General features: G+C 34.9%; 1 protein-coding gene across 1 annotated transcript; it reads right to left on the reverse strand.

Moving 5' to 3' along the window:
* Positions 1–2,004: 2,004 nt before the first annotated feature.
* Positions 2,005–16,465, reverse strand: LOC120340155 (protein DD3-3-like). The gene is made up of 16 exons (XM_039408437.2): positions 16,289–16,465; positions 15,635–15,775; positions 13,801–14,035; positions 13,202–13,318; positions 12,748–12,858; positions 12,553–12,642; positions 8,620–8,789; positions 8,259–8,365; positions 8,045–8,180; positions 7,619–7,715; positions 6,931–7,095; positions 6,073–6,214; positions 4,836–5,055; positions 4,039–4,192; positions 3,273–3,498; positions 2,005–2,780 (listed from the first exon to the last, which is right to left on the reverse strand). Exons 1-16 carry the CDS (start codon positions 16,369–16,371, stop codon positions 2,677–2,679), a joined length of 2,298 nt encoding a protein of 765 aa, XP_039264371.2. The 5' UTR covers positions 16,372–16,465; the 3' UTR covers positions 2,005–2,676.
* Positions 16,466–20,846: the final 4,381 nt, after the last annotated feature.

Genomic DNA, 20,846 nt, shown 5'->3' on the forward strand with positions numbered 1-20,846 from the left:
GCTCATTCCAGCATTCAGGAACCAGTCAAATTCTGAAATTGCCATTTCTAAATCTTATGTCAGGCATTTCATTTTCCGCTTGGGCATGAAATAAAAGATGTGAATGACGCATTTGCGATTACTGCCTCTTTTTAAAGAGACGTTAGTCCCCTCAGAGTTGTTTCACGCATATCAATTCAGAACTTATTTCTGTAATGACCAGCTCCTCATTCCAAGATGACAAGTCTCAGTCTGCGAGTGTCAGAGTACGGTACGACTCGCGTTACTGGACATTCGCAAAAATATAGAAATGAATCAATATCGCGACAAGCGGTGCAAGTTCAGAACTCATCCGAAATGCAACGACAGCCTATAAAATCAACATAGGCTACCACCATAAAATCCGCGTACCGCGATATTAATGCACTTTTGTTCGCTGCAAGGTAGTCATGTAGCTAATTTACCGTGATAAACCAACGCAGAATGATTCGTCGCGCAACTGATAGATTTTCATCAATGGCTACCCAGATCAATACTTTACAACGTAAATTCGCTTCGTTCAAACCCTTCTGTAAACGGGCCGCTCGATTTTCCATCGAGTGCGAAACTGCGTATTGAACAGTCAACAGATCGTAGAGATTCGTAGAAAGGTCGCGGGATTGATTTCCAATCATATTTACGAATGAAGGCGCTATTATCGATTGACGGCAATCTTTTGACGCCGCAAAGACTAAAGTTTGACCTAATCGCAGATCATGCAAAGTAACGTTAAAGAATTCCCAAGCGGTTAACAAAAAGATAAACGCGAAGCGAACGAACTGAGTTCCAGGTCGAAAACGGCATAATGAATATAATTTAGTTTATTTGTGACGTCACAAATAATAATAATATTTAAAAATAAAAATATAAAGCATTGTTACATCACATCGTTACCTCAGTACAGTACAGTATTTTGCTTTAGTTTTACATCTCGTCAGATTTGCCTTTGTTATACAGTTTTCTCGATTTTTTAGTGAATTTCCCTGAGATTTTTGCATATTTTTAGTTAAGCTGCGGAATTATCTCAAATGTGTTTGCTGGCGCAACTATTGCATATTCAATAGTTGTGCCTTGTAGCGTAGGTGACGCTGCTTGAGGACCGCTATGTTTCCCTCGCGACTCCGGCCAAGCAAATAATATACTGTAATTGGAATTTTGTTCTTGTGCCAGTTTTCTGTACGCTTATTTTTTGTAATGACAAATAAACGACTGTCTGACTGACTTTGTTCCCGATATCGCTAGTACATTTACTATTTTTGTCGGCTAAAGTTGTATGAAGTAGGCTATGTACTGTTTCGTTTTACTGGTTTATTAAGTATTTTCTTGGCCGCTATATATTTTACGTAACAATAAAAGTATTTTGACTCTCCAAACAAAACAACATGAACACAATAGCATTTTACTGCCTTGGGCCTATTTGTAAGAATAGCTGCATATATGGTATATAACCGCAAAAAACGTGGCACAATAACATAAAAGTTCATTTTTGCACTGCGGTTGATATGATGTCATGTTTAAAAGTTGAGTTTTATTAATAATCCCAAGCTGCTGAATTTTAAAGTTCGAGTCACAAGTCACGTCCGAATTGAGTACTGTCGTAGATTTTTTAAGTTTCACCATAACCGATGTGAGTTGCTGCCAGAGCTTGATTTGGACCACCGTGTGAGTAGCAGAGGTTGGTTACTCGTTTCCTTATATTTGGTCATCGCCCTCGTTTAGTTTTCATATTTATAATCGGGTCGGGTAATGGCCAACCAGAATTAATTGTTTTAAAATTTTAAATACTGAAAAGGCGTAATTAGAAAGCGATCAGTAGAACCACTTGCGATAACGAGGAGTCCGGATATGCTCTCGCACATATTCACACCCTTTGCAAAGAATTTGGGCCAGCGAAGCCACGCAGGGACATTAAACGCTCTATGTTCTCACCGATGAAAAACATATATCTCTTCGGTATGAATGATTCTATATCAGTATAAACCCAAGCAATATATATCATCGTCTGTATTAAATATTTTCGAAGGAAAATAAGAAGAATCCTACTGTAATACAACGAGTTGAAAAGATGTAAACCAAGATACATTAGAATACATATAATCCTGGTATAAAGCACAGACAATAATGCATTGGTTGTGATCAGCTTTATGAAACACATTCTCAAATTGAAATCATTCATGATGCATAAACAAAAAATATAACAAGCGCGTATGTAAGAAGCGAAAGATCAAAACGGGATATAGGACCGCTCTTTCCTCCTATATTACCCGTCTTATATTTGCCCAAGCATTTTTCCTGAGAGAATACATACACAGCTTAATATGGTCGTTCAATATATACAAACACATAAAATAAAGCTTAATATATTAATGGAATCAAGACAGTGTTGTCTAATTGCATAGAAATTATATACACAAAATTTGCTCGTAGCCGGATTAGCTTAAAATCAGAAACTGGACTTTATTTGATCGAGCATCATCCGTATATAAATCGCATATAGATAAATTTGGATTCAATTGAACTTTTCCGTGCCCCTGCTTGATAGAACTTTATTATACATATCAGTTTTCCTTTCTTTAATAAAGAAGACTTGTGTATAAGTGACGTCGTCGTCTGTGACGTCACATTCGTATAAAATGATGTCATCACGATAAATTTAATTCAGACTTTACTACTGTAGCTGGCAAAAGGTAGTTTTGTTGTACGGAAGTAGTATATGAGACATCCAATTAATATGACAGCAACAACCAATCCAATAACGAGGCCTGTAATGGAGAAAAAAACATTAAAAATGTAGTCGGTATGGAATTCAACTATATCTGATAAAATGCGAGCACTAAACCTACGTTTTGAATAGGATGAGCCAATTTATTTTTTATTCATTCCATGTTTCAAAAGTAAAATCACCATAGTTACAAACTTGGGGATAGACCACATAAACAAATGACCAAGGCCCGCGCCGGAACGCCGTAAGAGAACTAAAATAAGGAAAATTGGAATAAAATTATGGCCTAACCTTAGCCTGATACACATACTACGTTCCGGTGTCCGCCATCTTGGTACGCATACTTCAGGAGTACCAATTTATTTATGGCAACGCATTCTTTTTAAATCAGCCCGTAGCGGCCACCTCTGACAAACTGGCCGCGAGAAGCCTTCGCTTCGAACTACTGTTAGCCTCCTATTCAAAACTAGATGATGTGTATGATGCATGTCAGTTTAATCACTAAATATAACGACAAAAATCATTGCATTACCTGCCATGGGTCCAGGTGCGACTTGTTTTGCAACAACGAAATGACCCCCGGATTCGGTTTTAAAATGAGCAGAAGAACTACTTGATTTCTTTGAATCCAGTTCCAAACTTATCCAGGTGGAATCGTCGGTTGTCCTGTAAACCACTGCTTCAAACAGAGACCCAATGCCGTTTCCACTCTCTAGCGATATTGACATATGAATGGGGTTGCCTTCTGAAGCTTGTGCCTGAACAATATTGAATATACTGGAATGAAAAACTACAATATATAAGAAACAATAACACACTGTAACATAGGTATATAGTAAGAAATGTTAGTATAATCGCTTTTTAAAACTAAATAGGATTTTTTATCAGGAATCTTTCAGAACAAAGTCACATGCGACCAGTTAAAAATGAAGAGACTACAGGTACTACACAAAGATACTATACAAAACTGTTGCACTACAGAGTTCACACTTCAAGTATTCCAATATTACACAAATTACAAGGCTATTACATAAGCGATGCCAATAGAAACCTATTGTGCCGATGTATAATATCGTATATGTATGCTAAATCGAATTTGAGAAAGTTCCGTATAATGAGAAGCAAATGTGAGTACAAGCTTATGAGACGATTTTATTTAGCCTATAAACCTCATAATCGAACTGGACAAGACAAGATTAAAGTATAATCGCTGATTTATTCTGGAAAAATTCATTTGTACAATCATACAGAAATTGCTTATGAATTTAAAACGATGTGCCAACAATCCTGGTACTTACATTTTGTGATAAAAGTACAAAATTACTGATGTAATCATCATTCGGTGGTCGGCTTTTAAGTGCGACTTCGTCTTGGTGAATAACTTCGAGTTGAACATTTTGAGGATCAGAGAGACTTTGGGGTGGAAAGTAGGCGGCTGTTTGAGTGTGATCTCTGGAAAAAAACATAGACATTCTGAATAAATATACGAAACTACTATCAAATGGCAACCAAGTATGCCTTTTACGAAAGAGGTCATTCATACGGCGTTTGCTTCCATATAACCATCCCGACATCTAAATATTCTTCTAACTTCATAATTCGTTATATTGTATGATGTCATGATCTGGGAATTGTTACGTCAGGCAATTTATTTTTTGAATAAATGGAGAAACTATCGTTTTTCGAAAATCTTCATTTTGAAAATACTGATAATCATAATCGGTCTGTGAAATTTGGCATGATTGCAACGAAGACTCTGATTTGTATAAAATATTACAAATAGACGTTAAATGTCGCATTGCATATATCAAATCTTTTTTGCCTATTGGGTCAATTTTAATTGAGTGAATTCGACGATATCCTATTGTTTGTATACCCGCACCTAAAAGGTTTGTAAGTGAGAAGCGCAATATCACGTAAATTATTTGAGCAAGAAACAGTGATAAACTGTGATAAAATTGGGATTTTCTGAGATTGACTTGTAATATAGCAAGTAACAATCAACGACTCATTTACCTTGTGTGAATTTCAAATATCCGTCGTCTTCCTGAATTCTAACTAAAGATACAGGCTGCAAGAAAAAAAAAATACATACTCTGTGCCAGTCATAGTGACATTCCCTCCAAGTTGACCAATATAGGCTTGTGAAACTTTTGATTTCTTGACAATTATTTTTCCTTTTTGACTTCGGTTTGAGAAGTTATTATTCCTGGTACACATGTAATTGAAATCACCGACCATCGTTACTTTCCTAGGCGTCAAATCGTAGTATGTTCCAGCGTCGTCAAGTTCGTGCATGACTCCACCAAATTGAACTAAGATGACAAGGTAATGTCTTAATTATTGTGAAATGTATATGTTTAATTCATATTATATATATATTAACAAACCGAACAGTAACCGAAATAACAGTTTCCGGTTATTTTTGCGCGTGTAAATTGTGTTAATTTTGCGCGTGTGAAATAATAATTATGACAAGAGATATTGCACCGCAATATGAGGAATATCGCAAATCGATACATCTTATTGGAAGTTATATATCGGTACATTTGCTTACAAAATATAACATAGCCTTAAATGACTATTTATGTTCAATCATCGGAGTACAGATTATAAGTCACTCTCTCTCTGCCTAAGTTGTAATTTATAAAAGAGTACGCCCTGCAAGGGTTTGAAACATCTTACAACAAAATTTATAAAGTACTGTATGTGCATTTACGCAACCTAAGATATGCGGTTCAATCCTATTTCAATTCAGGCAACTTTATATTCATATGCTTGTAAATCTTTACTTGGTTTTAGATAGAAAAAAGAGACTGCATTCAACATTACGTAAACAGACCACGTTAGGAATAATAGAAAGATAATGATGATTCAAAGTCAAGAAATATGAGGGACTTAGAAAAAATAGAATCGCACAAATAATGTTTAATTCACAAATTTTTTTGATGCGTTGTATTTTACTCCGAATAAAGCTGTGCGCAAAAAGCCACTGTCAACCCTGGCGTGTGGGCATCTGACGTGTCGGCGTGAAATTTGAACACGTGATTTTCCCATGCGATGCCATGAGAGCCACCCGCCCACTTGTCAATGGAATGAATATGAGCGCCTCGTCCAGCTAGTGCACCAACTCGAACATAGATTTGAAAATTTATTGTTGTCACAAATGCGAGTGCAGTTATTCTGAGGTATTCAAACGTTTCGAGAAAATGGCTGGACGAAAATATATTCTAGAAAACAAAACTCGTATTATTGCGTGGTTAAACAAGTCAAGAGTGGCGGACATTACCATTTTATTTGGTACTATGCTAAATTTACTATGAAAGTCTTACCATTTGACAAAGAAGCAAGCTTAGATTTATCATCGTCAGAAAATCCCAAGAAGTCCATTTCTGTAACATGTGAAGGGTAGCTCACTCCTGCATGTCCATAAGTATAACTTTGTGCCAATGTAGGATCACCTTCAGAGAAATTCTGCGTAGGAAAAAAAGGACATAAAAAACTAAAATGAGATCGTTGTTGTTAATTTATAGTTGAAATTTTAGCCCAACGTTTTTACACGCTTTTCACTTCGAGAAGGCTCTGTACAGGCACCCACTGATATGTATGGAGCTATTATTTTCAAAAAGATCCGAAATTTTTTCGGGTCAGCATTGCCTAATACCATGTTTTACCCTGGATGAGGTGGTATAGGTACGCTATCGTAATAACTGCCTCATCAAAATATGTTGTTGAGCGTGAAAAAACTTACCAACTTGAGAAATCATTTACTGCATTCAGTGTACAAATTTACGCATTAGACAATATCAATTTCGAAAGTGGTGCCAAATATCATCTAATATGAAAATTAACAAGAGAGTAATGCTCAATTATACGGACACGAAAGCTAAAACGAAGTAGTATCAAGTCTTCTATTATAGTACCGATTATCTGACCACTGAGATGCGGAGCGCAATTTTTAATTTTGATGACGTCATCACACCACACAAAACTTCGGAGTGAAAAACGAATTCCATAGAGCAAATAATTCTGAAATAAATAAATGTAATAGCCCTCTAGTGACAACAACAAGTTTAAACCACTGACAATTTCAAAGCAATTGGTCCAGTAGTTGAAGAGGAAGCGGCAACAACATAATAACAAAACGATCCATATTCCACTTCGTGTCCAACAAAACTATTCCAACCTACCCTGGCTTTCATAGGTACAACGTTACTTCTGTCCGTTGATTGTCGACCTTGTCCATCATTGTTTCCAGGATTATCGTTAGATCCAGTCCATTGAAAATGTATATAATCTTCTGGTGCTACTCGTATATTATTAGGCACATAATCGTATTCAACAGCTGGGTAGACCTTTAAATAAAAACGAGAATTTGAAAACTTATCAATTATAATTATTGCATTTATACAAGAGAATAATGCTCAAATATATGGACACAAAAACAAAAACGAAGTAATATCGAATCTATTATAGTATGGCAGGTAGTCTTAATTATCAAAAAACTTCAACTTCGATTACCACCAGATCGATGAAAAATGTTTGCGGTGCGCCTTCTAGCGACAATAACGATCTTTCACCGCTGAAAATTTCAAAGCAATTGGCCCAGTAGTTAAAGAAATACGCAATTTTTTTGACAACAACAACAACAACAACAATTTAACAGAATGATCCATGGGCCCACTACGTGTCCAATAACTCTGCACGTTGGTTAACTGCAGTCCATAAGAAAGGAATTGTATGAGCGTTATCTGGCAAAAATTTGGATCATTCCAAACAAAACATCTCCATTCACCTAACAGTTACTTGCGCTTTGTTCGGAGCAAGAATATGAAACATCTGAAACCGGACGGGGAAAAGCGCCTAATAATAACGAACCTGTACGATATTTCCTCTTTTCCCGCGAACATTCAAATTGTAAATTTTCTTGTCCCTCAAATCGGAAGGACGACTTCGAATTTCAAATCGATGAGTTCTGAAAACGAGTAAAAATGTTTATAATGATATTATTTGAATAGAAAACTTTGATTTAGTTTCATATCACGTTCATTCACGCCTCTCTCTCTCTCAGAACAAAGCCGTGTACAAGAAGCGACTGATATCTCACGATATGTAATGAGTTACTTTTTTTTTGGAAGTATCGGAATCTTTAATTTTAAACCAGATATGTATAAACTCTCTTGCCCAACACATTCAAGTTTAAAGCTTTAACCGAAATGCGAGATAAAGCTTACAATAACAACAATTTTGGAAAACGGCCCATCGGTACATATCGAATCCAATTATAACTTCAAATAGATTTACCGGTCTTGGAATGTTCTTCCGAATTGAGCTGTGTTAATGGCAAGTGCCAACTTCAGTTTCGTTCTATTGAAAACATCAACTTCTGGATCATTTTTCAAATAATACCCTCTTCTAACAGCTTCCTCTTGGGACAAACCTAAAAATATTCATCAATTAGTTATCAAGCATTTATCTTAAATGTAAATTTATTTGTAAAAATTATTATTTCAATTACCTAATGATGTCCACATATCAGGACCGTATCCTTGTTGTTTAGTTCGTCTGTTGTTAGCTTTGTCTGATGTATTCCATCCATCGTAATCACTTGTTGAAATATTATATCTGAATTGAAATAATGGAATTCAGCAACGACAAGGAGAAAAGAGAAATTAAAAATCAAGAAATAGAAAAAATTGAAGGGGTAGATAATAAAAGTGAAATGACATGTGAGATGATAAGTTTGTTAGGGAATGAGCGTGACTATTTTGTCGCCCTCGCAAGTTAGATCATTCTTGTTAGAAAACCCGGCAGTTAAAGAAAACTACTAAAATTCAATCAATCTTCTTAATTTGCTACATAAAAATGTCAGTAATAACCTGATTCTCAATGTACAACTTTTATTTGGATCATCAAATATAGTCCAGTTGAACATGGCAGGATGACCTCCTAATGTGTTTCCGAGATGATTGTCTCGGCTTTTGATTGAATCGGTACAGGCAGGCGGAGGAAGGTTATGCGAAGGATATTCTTTCCATACTCCAGCAACCTAGGAAAAAATGTAAATTTTGAATTTTTGGTTTTTTAGAAAAAAATTCAATGTTGTTTCATCGTTGACTACCAGTGACGGCTTCCAGGGACTACCAAGATAGTACGTACAGTTCAGTGAAAAATGGCGTTTTGGGTATTTGTTGACTATCCCAATGCGTTATTTTAATTTTAGTTTCACGTTATTTTTTCATAGGTTATACAGGCATTTGTTTTAAATGCTTTATTTCAAATGACCGACGCTCTCTAAATGGCGAAAGTGAGAATATTATCAAATTTCTTGTATAGACTCTGTTTCACAGTGGAAACACTCCGCAAAAACAATAACAAGTTGAATGACTTTTGCAATCCTGAAAAGTAAGCAAAAATTATTTGAAAAATATACACTTTACGTTCCAAGGAAACCAGCAGGAAATATGAAAACGTAACCAAAACAAAAGTGCCGACCAGACGTTGACTAAAAGTTATGACCAGATTGCTTCCCGATATTTGACTCTCAAACTATATTTAAAAGTATAGTCCACGTTTTCAAAGTTAGACAATATTCTCCCGAATTTATTTACCAGTAATTACCTGATTTGAGAAAAAAGTAATTAAGTAAATATTGTTTTAAAATTGCTATTTTAAAGCACACAGAATACATTTTGTTTTTAGTATCTTTCCGCCTCGTTTTGGAATACCAAAACACGCCAACTCAAAATTTAAAATTGACATCCGCGTATGATAAGCCACATATAAATCACACAATATTTCATTCATAGCTTTTAAATATCCGTTAAATTCGATTTTCAAATTGGAATGTAGTAAACGATAATTCCAAAAAAAAAATTAATTTCAAACAAAGAGTGATAATTATTTAAGTGACTCATTGGTGAAAAATTCTAGTTCAACTCATTGTCAGGTCACGAGTTCTATTAAACGTTGTTTTTCTATAATTACGATTGTATTTGAAAGAATTCAAATTTCCTCGGGTCAAATATCCTGATCAATAACGTCCATTGCTCAAATGTAGATGCGGTTGTTGTCGACACAACGGGCAGCCGTTTTATGAATAGGACAATATGGAATGGCATTTTATAATGTGCAAGCCAAACTTACTTTAATGAACTAATATCCTTCTTGATATAACATAATCGCTTATTCTGTATGGCTCTTCGACAATTGATTTGAAACTTTCAAACTATTCCACATGCTTATGATATTGAGTTTTTAGCACTACCAACCAAAAATTCCGTGCGTTAGCCATTATTATTAATTCAAGTGCTATTTACTATACTACGTTACCGAAAAAGTTTCGGCATTATTGTCTGGTTATTTTCCATGCTCGGAATAAAATACTCGAACTAATTTTGGAGGACGGACCGGAAATACGCCTAGAAATAGAACTGTCAATGAGTCCATTTCATAAAATATTAAAGATCAATTCCAAATAACCATAATTAGTTCATTATTTCTACCGTAATTTGAAATTGTTGATATCAAATGGACGATTCACGGAGTTTTCACAAGTTTTTTCATGTTAGATCCGTCAAGATCTAAGGTTACGGGCCTTAACCTAAAATTTTGAAAATTACCGACAGAAGAATTGTAGCGATCACTGCCGCACCATTAAGAATTAATGTTGATACATAGTCGCAATCATACAAATATCCTTATCATCATTTGTATATAAGATATGTAGGGATTGTACAGACGATCATAGTTAACCATTAACTAGCACTGGTTGAAAAGCGGGAAAATGAGACAAACTTCAATCGAAGTCTTGCTAACATTAATACCTATGAAGATAGAGTAATTTATTGGTATTGGGCCGTCTGATGGCCCTCACTTGGCCGTGTATCATAAACAATTATTATATGAAATATATGTATTAGTTTAATAATTTAATCATTAATGTTAAAAGTCATCTTACGAGTCGATATGAAACTTTTGAAGACTCAAACATTAATGGCAACAAACAAACGCGATGTGTGTTTCAGACGCCATAGTACCAGTACAATTGTTTAAATATTTGACTACTACTTAACAAGTAAACGGCCTACAAGACTTCGATGACACGGAGACACCTTCTAATCTAGACTCTGATCGACATCCATGCCTATTTAAAATTGTTTGTTGGACGATGGGCAGAGATTTTTCATATCGAATGCTTAGAAATTAATACGACGATGAGTAATGAATAAGTAACTAATCGAAAGTAATAATTACAATTCAAGTCACATGAAAACTTACGCTAACGATCACATTACTGCAAGTCATAAATGTCAAAAATAATTTCATATTTATTTCGAGTTGCATGACCGCGTTTATGACATCACAATTTACGTATGAAATGAGTGATTGTGCAAAATTAGCATGCGTATAAGAATGAATGTAAAGATTGAATAATGCATGCAAAACATATCCATCATTCCAATCTGTTTCAAAGAAAAAGAAATTATTTTATGTCATTAATTGATACTCTCATTTCTCGGAACATTTGAGTGTACAAAGTGATATCAGTTACTTAAAAAAATACTTTGAATTGATAAAATTTTATTTGTCCGTAAGTTTGAAGAATTTTGTTTATTTTACAGTATTACTACATATTAGACCAAATTAAGTTTACTTCGATTTGTATTACGGCGATTCACTTCTGTTTCGTATATGAACTAAAGGTATATACCAGATTAAAATTAAGCGGTCTCTGTTCATTTTCTTTGTCTAACCCTTCTATTTTCAAATACACACAAACGCTCCGTTAAATAAACATTATGATAGGATAAAGAAATTGTGGGCAGAACGGTTTGACATTAAAATAAATATTGATTTTGCAAAAGAAAACATAAATAGTAAACTGGGAAGGTAAACAAGCGTTGCAAGAATACTTCCATTTATGGAAGAACGTATCGATTTAGTCATATGGTGATTCACTGGACATATCACGTGCCCATAAAATTACGTCATTTTTGAGACGATGTTCTGTCATGCGTGAAAGGATGATGAAAATTATCACGATTATCTTCAAAACAACTTTGTTCGCGCTTTGCGATATTTTTTAAATAATTTCCATCAAACTGACGTATACGATGGGTAGTAAAATGCATGAATATGCATTAAATGGCGATTAAAATATAATATTTCGCAGTTAAATCTTTAGTAAACTAAAAATGTCAACGATTCGACCATCGACTATATGTACCGAATATTGTCAACAGACGAGAATAGAAATATTGCATTTCATATTGATTACCCTTACTAAACGGAATTCCATAACAAGCTAACATAAGGAAACTAACTGTAAATTATAGGACATGGAAGACGACAGCATAGACCGCCATAAACCCAAATATTACTAATTTCACACAACAAGGAAGCTACTAGCATATTTGTTAATTGGTATAAAGTTAACTCGGGTTCAGTTGGTAGCATTGATTTAAAATATTTAGATGACGTTGTATGCATTAAGCAAAAACAAATTGATATTTCGCCAAAATATTGAACTGTTCTTGATCAAGCAAGCTATTAATTAAGAAATTGCCGACAATTTATGTCACGATTCTCCATCCTTCCAGAAACATACTTTGGCAGGCTAACTTCATGTATGGATGATAGGTTATTTGTCAAAACAATCATAAAATGAAGATAGATATAAATATGAAAATTCGATCTAGCCTAGCTAAAAAATCTTATTGCATTGATCGATCTTGGCAAAACTTTTATCTAAACCATTAAGCTCTGTGCCATAGTTATCTACGAAATTACATATAAATGAAATAACTTACCGATACCCCGCCTCCAATGTCGGCATCGAACGCTTCGCATTTTTCTTTTTCAATGGGAATATATGTGTTTACGTTGTTTTGACCGCTTTTCTAAAGATATGTTTACATCTTATAAACGAATACAAAATATCAATTACACGAAGTAATCCTGAGCTCCGATCGAATAGATACAACTGAGACAAAAAATTAACTCACAATATACAAGTACTGGTATGGAACTTCGCATGCGTGTTTTGGTTTCACATTCTGGCTTTCTCTTTGGTAATATTCACATCTTGAAACATCGTTCGTCAAGATTGCAATGTCCTGTAATAAAATGCAAAAGTGTTTTCAATTTGAAGGATATTCTGGAAACGTACGAAGTTCAATTGAAGCCAAATGTGTAATATAAGATATAGGCTAATGATTCGCTTTCGTTATCTTACACAGAACTAGTCATCAGGACGCAGGGAGAATCACCCATCTCTACTCTTTGCCGTATTCACAATCTTAAAGTTGACACTATTTTGAACGAGACTCAATACCATCGGGTAATTTTTTGTAACTCTTTTTCCATTTCAGCGAATTGATGAAGTTTAAACAAATCTTCGAAGCCTGCGTTCTACTTTCTTCAACGGAAAAACATAAACATAAAAAGCTGGATTCTCACTTTCCAAGGTGTTGGCCCCCAATATGGATAATGATCTCTTTCTTCCGGACATTCGTAACCTCTTCTTGTTCCAGCGTTATTTTGGCGCGTATATTTTGCTGATTCGCCATTCAAATTCTAAACAGAATGAAATGAATTATACAAAATTCGTTCTGAACGAGACGCCAAATGTCATCAAATTGACAGCCATGCCAATGGACGTTGGGTTAATTATTTCAAAAATTTACTAAACTCGTAAATTGGCACGTATGGAACATTCGATGGAGAACAGCTTGAATATGCGAAATAAATTAGCAGTTGAAACTGATTGATCCAAAAAGAGTATGATGCTTTCATTTATTTTACCTAAAAAAAAACATAATAGCAGTGCACAATCTAAATCTAAAGCGTTAGACGTAACTGTGCTGGTATCGCCGATTACACATCTCTTCAAATTCCATTCCCAGGGTGTAATAATTTGGGTAGGCAATGCCGGAACCGGGAAGATTACGGTTCTTCCAAATGATAGTATCTCTATATCGTAAGATATCAGTGGTGCTTGTATCGAGCCTTTTTCAGAGCGAGAGGCGTGGCTGAGTGTCGTATAAAACCAGGCTTACCCTATCAGCAGTGAAAAGTCCTTTATTTCGTGACCTCAATTTGCAGTGAGCGTAATAATAGAAATCTTCGTGCATTCCATATGCTTTATCAGAATCACAGTCACCATTTTTACAGTTGTTAGGTTTCTCAGGAATTGTAGATGTTGATATACCGTCTCGTAAAGTATCGCTACACATGTATTGTAAAATCACTTCACAATGATTGTTTTCGTCTCCACATGAATGTTGATTTGTCCTGTGTAATAAAATATAGCTTAGTTGGGGTCTCGGAAGTTGAAATCACGATAAATACAGAATGGGTGTATGACTGTATGTGTATGTACCGTTTGGCAATCAATTTTATTTGGCACGAAGTGTACATATGATTCATTTGCTAAGTTGATGTTGTCGGAAAACGACGCTTTTCTCAAAAATAATGAACCGACCGATTTCAAAATTTTACTTTCGTGACAATCACCTTGTTATCTTGTTTTAGTCATGATAATTGGATTATTTGTCATCAATGAAAATCAATTCATTACCATGAACGAGGGAAACGCATGATATCCCAGATTTTCAAAAATGCCAAGAATGTGGTTGCAAGGGCGCCAACATCGAAAAGTAGGATATTATACATTGCATAAGCGTATTATACCCTATATTCGTCCTGTGATTTATTCTTATTTCAATTTTCCAAATTTGTGATACAGAATCCATTATCATTATATATGGGGTACTGTGTCGCTAATCGTGGTAGGTCGTCAGATATTATTCATTTTTATCCACGATTCATTACGTAAATTGCGTTGCTTAGTCGAAATAAGGCCTTTACTCACGCGTGGCTCAGGACAATTCCTGATAATAAAATCGTCTTAGTCAAGTAGAATAATTTGAATCAACATCCGAGTCGCCAGAATAAATATAAAGAATACAGTTTATTTGGAAGGAAATTGATTCATCGGATTCATTTCCGTCTATTTAAGATGTAATGCTTTATATAATTTTGCATTGCATAACAATAAATTTATTTCAATAAATGAAAATATCTTTTTTGAACGATATTTAGATTTAAGAATATTATTAAACAGTTTTTTAAGACCCGAAACCTTGAATTGTAATTTTGAGTAAAATAACCATTAAATATTATAAATATAAAATTGACATAGTATGCTAGATATACTATATGTCCTAAAATATGGAGCAAATAAATTTCATAAATGAATATTGGATATAGTTGTATCACAACCATTTTTCTCCGTTCATTATGTGTTGTTATGAATAACATGATATTTATATTCATGAATTTTTACATTGATATCACACAGACGAACAGTTTTTGATTCGAAATCGATTTTAATACAAAATTGTACTGCGAAAAATATATTTACATTATAATGGTAATGTGGCGAATGGCGATGAGGTACCTAACTAGATTGAAGAAAAACAGATACAAATATATAAAATTTAACATTCTGTCTCTCATCTAAATTTGTTGCTATATTCGTATATTGTAACAAAATTTATTCTTTCTTTATCAATATAAATAGAAAAACATTATATACTGAACCCAAAGAATTTACAGTCCATAGAATTAAATTCACCAAAACGATATTCAGACAAGATGATTTTCAGTAACTTCAAAAATGACTTTTGCATAGACACTAGAATTCATGTAAAATGCAATGTTCGACAGAGTAAATCTTGTCGTGTCGTGCATACTGGTTTTGCCATAGAGTGAACGAATAGTACACGCGAGTGAATTACATGGCGGGTTTCACTTGACGAGTATGAACTGCTTCAGGTGAATTGTAACTCATCAATTCTGTATATTATAAATAAAGTCTACAATACCAACCATTCTACAGATAGTTCAGAATCGACATAGTAGTAAAGGCTTCCGACATTATATCCTCCTCTAGCGTTGTTTTGTGAGTCGAATAAACGATTTGCATTATTTCGATCTCGACTGTTTTCGTCCAATCTATTGTTGCTGCCTCTGTATAAATAATACATAGTTATTAGTCTCTGCACAAATTTAGGATGATGTCACTTCCAGAATTTTGCATGCCTTACAAAAATGACATCACACCCAGAACTTATTTTTCCTGTCGATAAAAATGCCAAAACACTTGTGATAGTACCAGCACCATATTTACTGTTCACCGATTTATGTCCGTAATTTGAATAGATTATGACATGAGCAGAATTGACATGATTCGTTCCGCTGTACATTTTTCAGACCATTGCGGAAATAGATTAGTAAACAAACAAAGGACGCTGCGAACTGGCTACTCTAGCCAGGAATGATAAAAAATTCTCGTTGCCCTCCCTTCATAATACCAAAATTCTGTTTTGGAGCCTGTGGATTTGTCTAGTTAATGTATATTGTTCCTCAAGTTTTGTTACAGTGAACAAAATATCCTGTATCAAATATAACTGTTCCTCTACCAATATGCCTTGGCGAAGACTATAGCACATTTTAAAAATAAATGGTAAATAATATTAATACCTTGGATTATGGAGATATATGTCTGAGCGCACAGAAGCTGCAAGACAGATGACGATGATCGTCAAGCCATACAACATGGCCATTCTTGTTCTGTGACTATTCCGACCCAGCGGAGAAAATATGAAATAGTAAATCAACTACAAAATACAGTGCTGTAAAATGAAAGTTATATCAGTAAAATTATATTCACTGACTGATCGATTACGTAGATGAAATGTCCCGATAAGCAATCTCATGCAAAGGGCCTTAAAAAGATACAAAATTTCAACGATACAAGGAATTGAAACTCTGTCGTAATCCACACACATAACATAAATGTGCTCTATCCATATTAAACTATCAGACTATATTGTAAACAGCCCGTAATTGACCTGCGGTGAAGCCATTTTGTCTGGGAGAAGTTTACATTCTTTCTGTGTCTCAACAATAATGGATTTCTCATATAAACTGAATCGACAAGAAATCTAAATAATTCCAATAACGTAGTCATATTACGGTAGGAATACGACTAAAATACATATAAAAATTGGTCGTTAAAACGCGCAACTCATCGACCCTTTGTCAGACTGAATATTGTTTTGCGTTCCTGCGCTATACTTTCACAATAAACCTTTGAGGGAGTTTTTAAACAGTCTGTTTCAATCGAATCATTCCCTCGTCAGCTTTGCAACATATTCAACGTTCTAATCAATTCGCTATAAACTGCACAACGTCTGTATGCTTGGACTGTAAAACTCTGACGCTATTCACGAGCACCAGACACAAATATAATAACCGCCTTCGCTGACGGGTTCAGTGCTTCGACTGAGTGAATAATTCAAGTCATTACGTTCAATCGACTCACGCACAAAGCCCGGAAATAGCAAAAGATAATAAAACGCTATTTAATACAAAAAATTTCGATTGGTATTGATCTCATTTAACTATTCTTTAAGTAAAAATGTATATTTGTTGCTGTCACGTTATCTTACGTAACCTGTACTCATTTAGAACAAGACATCCTGCCAAACTATGGCGGTATCAAAAACCAAAAAAGGAATTACTGTATTACTTTACTTAAACCCAGCGTTAGCCAACCTCATGACTGAGCTAACGTCACATACCTGTTTCCAAAGTAGTGACGATACACAATTACGAGTATGAGTGACTCTTCCGTTAATATGCAAAATAAACCACATATATTACTGAACTTTACAGCCATGTCCAGTCAGAATAAATAAAATCTTCTGTGTGGTTCGCATGTTAGAGCTACAGTCACAGTTATGCTCCAATGTGAACTCAAATTTTGTTTCCAATTTTCGTTCCGCCATTGCGTTCAATTAATGTCATATGTGTGATCCTCTCACAACATGATGACATATACCCGTATTACTGTATTAACGGTACAAAGACAGTCGTGAATCATTCAAATAAAATAGATGTCGAATTGCCGCAGGGCATGCGCTACTTCGTGGTCATCTGTGTTCAATGATTGACATAATAATAAGGAACAACCGCCCACTGTCACATATCTTGGAATTAGGGTTTAATTATCGTGTTATGCGCTTGTTCTGAACAAAGCTAGATAAAAGCCACAGATATATAAGAATATCTTAAGCAATCGCTTTACAGTCTACAGCAGGGGTTCTCAAACTTTTGGTCTTGCGGAACCTGTGAAGAGGTTGACTAATATTCACGGAGCCCCAAAATAAATTTAAAATTGTTACTTTCCGATTAATATACCTGAGTAACTTAAAGGTAGTTTACGAATTTATTTTTTTTTAATTGAATTTAAATTTAATGGGGTTAATACAAGCCTTAAATAAATCTAAATTTCACAGATAAATTATATATATAAAGGCTGTAAATTTGACACTCGACAAACGTATTAATAAATTAGGGGTCGAATCTTGTCTCTTTCGATATTTTTAAAAGACTTAAATGGTCGCTGCGCGATTGCATTTTGTTACAATCGTCTATTGTTTTCGTCAGCGTGGCTTGTTTTTTTAAAACCTTAACATCTTCACGTCGGTGTTTATTCTCCCTAAATCAAAAATTTCCTACCGCATGTACATGTATTGTTCCACAATGACGACGATAATTGATCTTTTGTTCTGGTGGGGAATTATGAGTTCAACGTGACAGCATCGTTACTATATTATAGTCATTGCTTGATCGGCGACGAGAGGCTAAAATATTTAATAAAGAGGTAAATCCACAACTCAACTTCTTTGATTGAAAAGCGGCATTATGAATGATTAACACTAAAACTTAAAACGGAGGATAACACTGAGTTTTGTTTCAACAGACGCACGACAGATTAAAGCTTTTTTAGACATTGTAAATCCCAAAATTTGGTGTTATGTTAGATTTTCTTTGGTTATTTATCGTAGTAACTGAAATCGAAACACAGTCAATTATGCGCGCGATGTACCTTTTATGAATTCTGAGACTACCGACGGAGCCGCATGCAATAACATAAATTTTAATCGATCGTATTTTGACCAGACCTTGTGATTTTTTAAACGGCGATATCTTGCAAAGAATCTGAGTTGCAGGCCTGCGCGGTAGGAGTTAGTGTTGCAAGAACATCTCAAATTTGTCGAATTCCCTAAATCTACCACACTGCAACGCAATCAGCCATGAAAACGATTATGAATCAGGAAGAGCACAGATGTCTTATCAAACTACTGGCACTGGTAGTAGGTATGTTCTTTTGTGGGCAACATGACTTTGTTCCTAATATCTTACGATAACAGCGTTGTTCAGGATAAACAGTAGTCCAGAAGAACTTCGTTCACTTAACTTTGTTTCTCATTTCATGTCCGCGGATTGCCGTGGTAATCTGAGAAGTAGGGATTTATTACATTGAACACAATTAACCCAATGAACAAGTCATTTTAAATATGCCCGAATGGGTCATAGATTGTAAATTGTACTTTTTGAGTTTTAACGTTAATCTAGGGCTTTTTGTAACGCCGATATCTTGCTTAAAAATAATCTCGAGTGCGAAAGTACAAATAAAGTTTGACAAATCCCAAGATCGCAAAAATACGATTCAATTTATTTATTGTTGGCACTTTATCACGTATTTTATATTATTTTAGAATAGTAATCTTTTATTTTAGTAATCCTAATAGTAATCTCGAATCAAACGTGAGTAACGATAAGCACAATTAAATTATTATGACAATACATTCTAAAAATGCTGCTCGCAATAGTCATGGATTGAATATTTTACGCAACAGAAACCTCGTTATCCACTGCAAAAATTTTTTTCAATCGCGAAGAATGTTGCGCGAAAATTTCCGATTCCAATTTTGAACCCCTCTCCCTCTTTAAGAATCCTTCTTATAAATAATGTCATTTCTGAATTCCGCCTCTTTGCCATATTTCGAGGCTATACTGTTGTCAAATTTTATTAAACCTGGTATTGCTTCTTTGAACAATTACTAAATTAGCAAAGTCAGTATTTTGAAAAGTAATAGAATAGCACGCGGAGCCCCTAGGTTTCTCCCGCGGAGCCCTGGCGCTCCGTACGGAGCACTTTGAGAACCTATGGTCTACGCAGTGGTCTTCAAACTTTTTGAGACACGACCCCATCCCATCTACAATATTATTACGTACATGATAAGCACTCGCGACCCCAAGTTATATATATATATATGTTCACCTACAGACACGAAAGAAATATTTATCAAATTCGGAAATTTATTAAAAGAACCCAACAACAACCATATTTAATCAGTGTGAAGAATGCGACTGCTTCCTTCCAACGAGATCTTGCATTCGTGGCCTAATGTTTCTTAAAGCTCAAACGCAAATCTTTTCTACGTTTAATCGATTTCGGTGCTTTGATTTAGGCAGACTCATAGCACTAAAAGTCAAGCTTTCAAAAAGATTGATCATACGATATTTTTCTTTTATGTTTATCAGCCATTCAATAAATTATAATTATCAATATGACGGTAGCCTGGAAAATGAGGCTTTGCAGTAAAAGCAACGGCCACTGTACAGTACATTTAGGACACAATAACGATTTACTTTAAAATATAAATTACTGTCGTTACGCAATAGCCTTATTATAAAAGAAGTCACTCCAATTCGAAATATCGAAACATGCTAGCCCATGTAGCATTATTCAACTCAACAGTGCAGACTGCACACTGTTGTGTATTTGTGTCATAGAACACTGTTTTTCACACGGACTAAATTTATGATTACGATGTCATAATTGATTTATCGTAATTGCTCTTGATATTACCTGTCTGCGTGCTTGTTATTCATTCATTTGTTTGAAATATCTAGCGTTAAGCCGAGAAGACACACATAATAAAAATAATAAAAGAAAAGACAACGATGAGCACTCGGCGACCCCAGAAATATTTAAGGCGACCCCACACTTTGGTGACCACTGGCTACAGTACACTTTGCAGTCGATCTCGTTTGGTTCATTTGGCGAAAGAATTACTGATAGAAAGGCAGAAAACGTCTGGTTTTTAGTAAATCGTTCAAGAATAGAGCTGTTTTTCGCTGGTTGCTAGTTTGATTCGATGGCTGTTAGTTTTCAAAATATCTT

Source organism: Styela clava, chromosome 9 (genome assembly GCF_964204865.1).
Source record: "Styela clava chromosome 9, kaStyClav1.hap1.2, whole genome shotgun sequence".
NCBI classification, from domain to species: Eukaryota; Metazoa; Chordata; class Ascidiacea; order Stolidobranchia; family Styelidae; genus Styela; species Styela clava.

Bases quoted from the DNA above. Each gene is read 5' to 3' on its own strand.
- LOC120340155 (XM_039408437.2), bottom strand. From the start codon at position 16,371: ATGGCCATGTTGTATGGCTTGACGATCATCGTCATCTGTCTTGCAGCT. The intron at 13,319-13,800 runs GTAAGCCTGGTT...CATTCTGTTTAG, and splicing joins GACTTTTCACTGCTGATAGG to AATTTGAATGGCGAATCAGC. The intron at 12,643-12,747 runs GTGAGTTAATTT...ACATATCTTTAG, and splicing joins CATACCAGTACTTGTATATT to AAAAGCGGTCAAAACAACGT.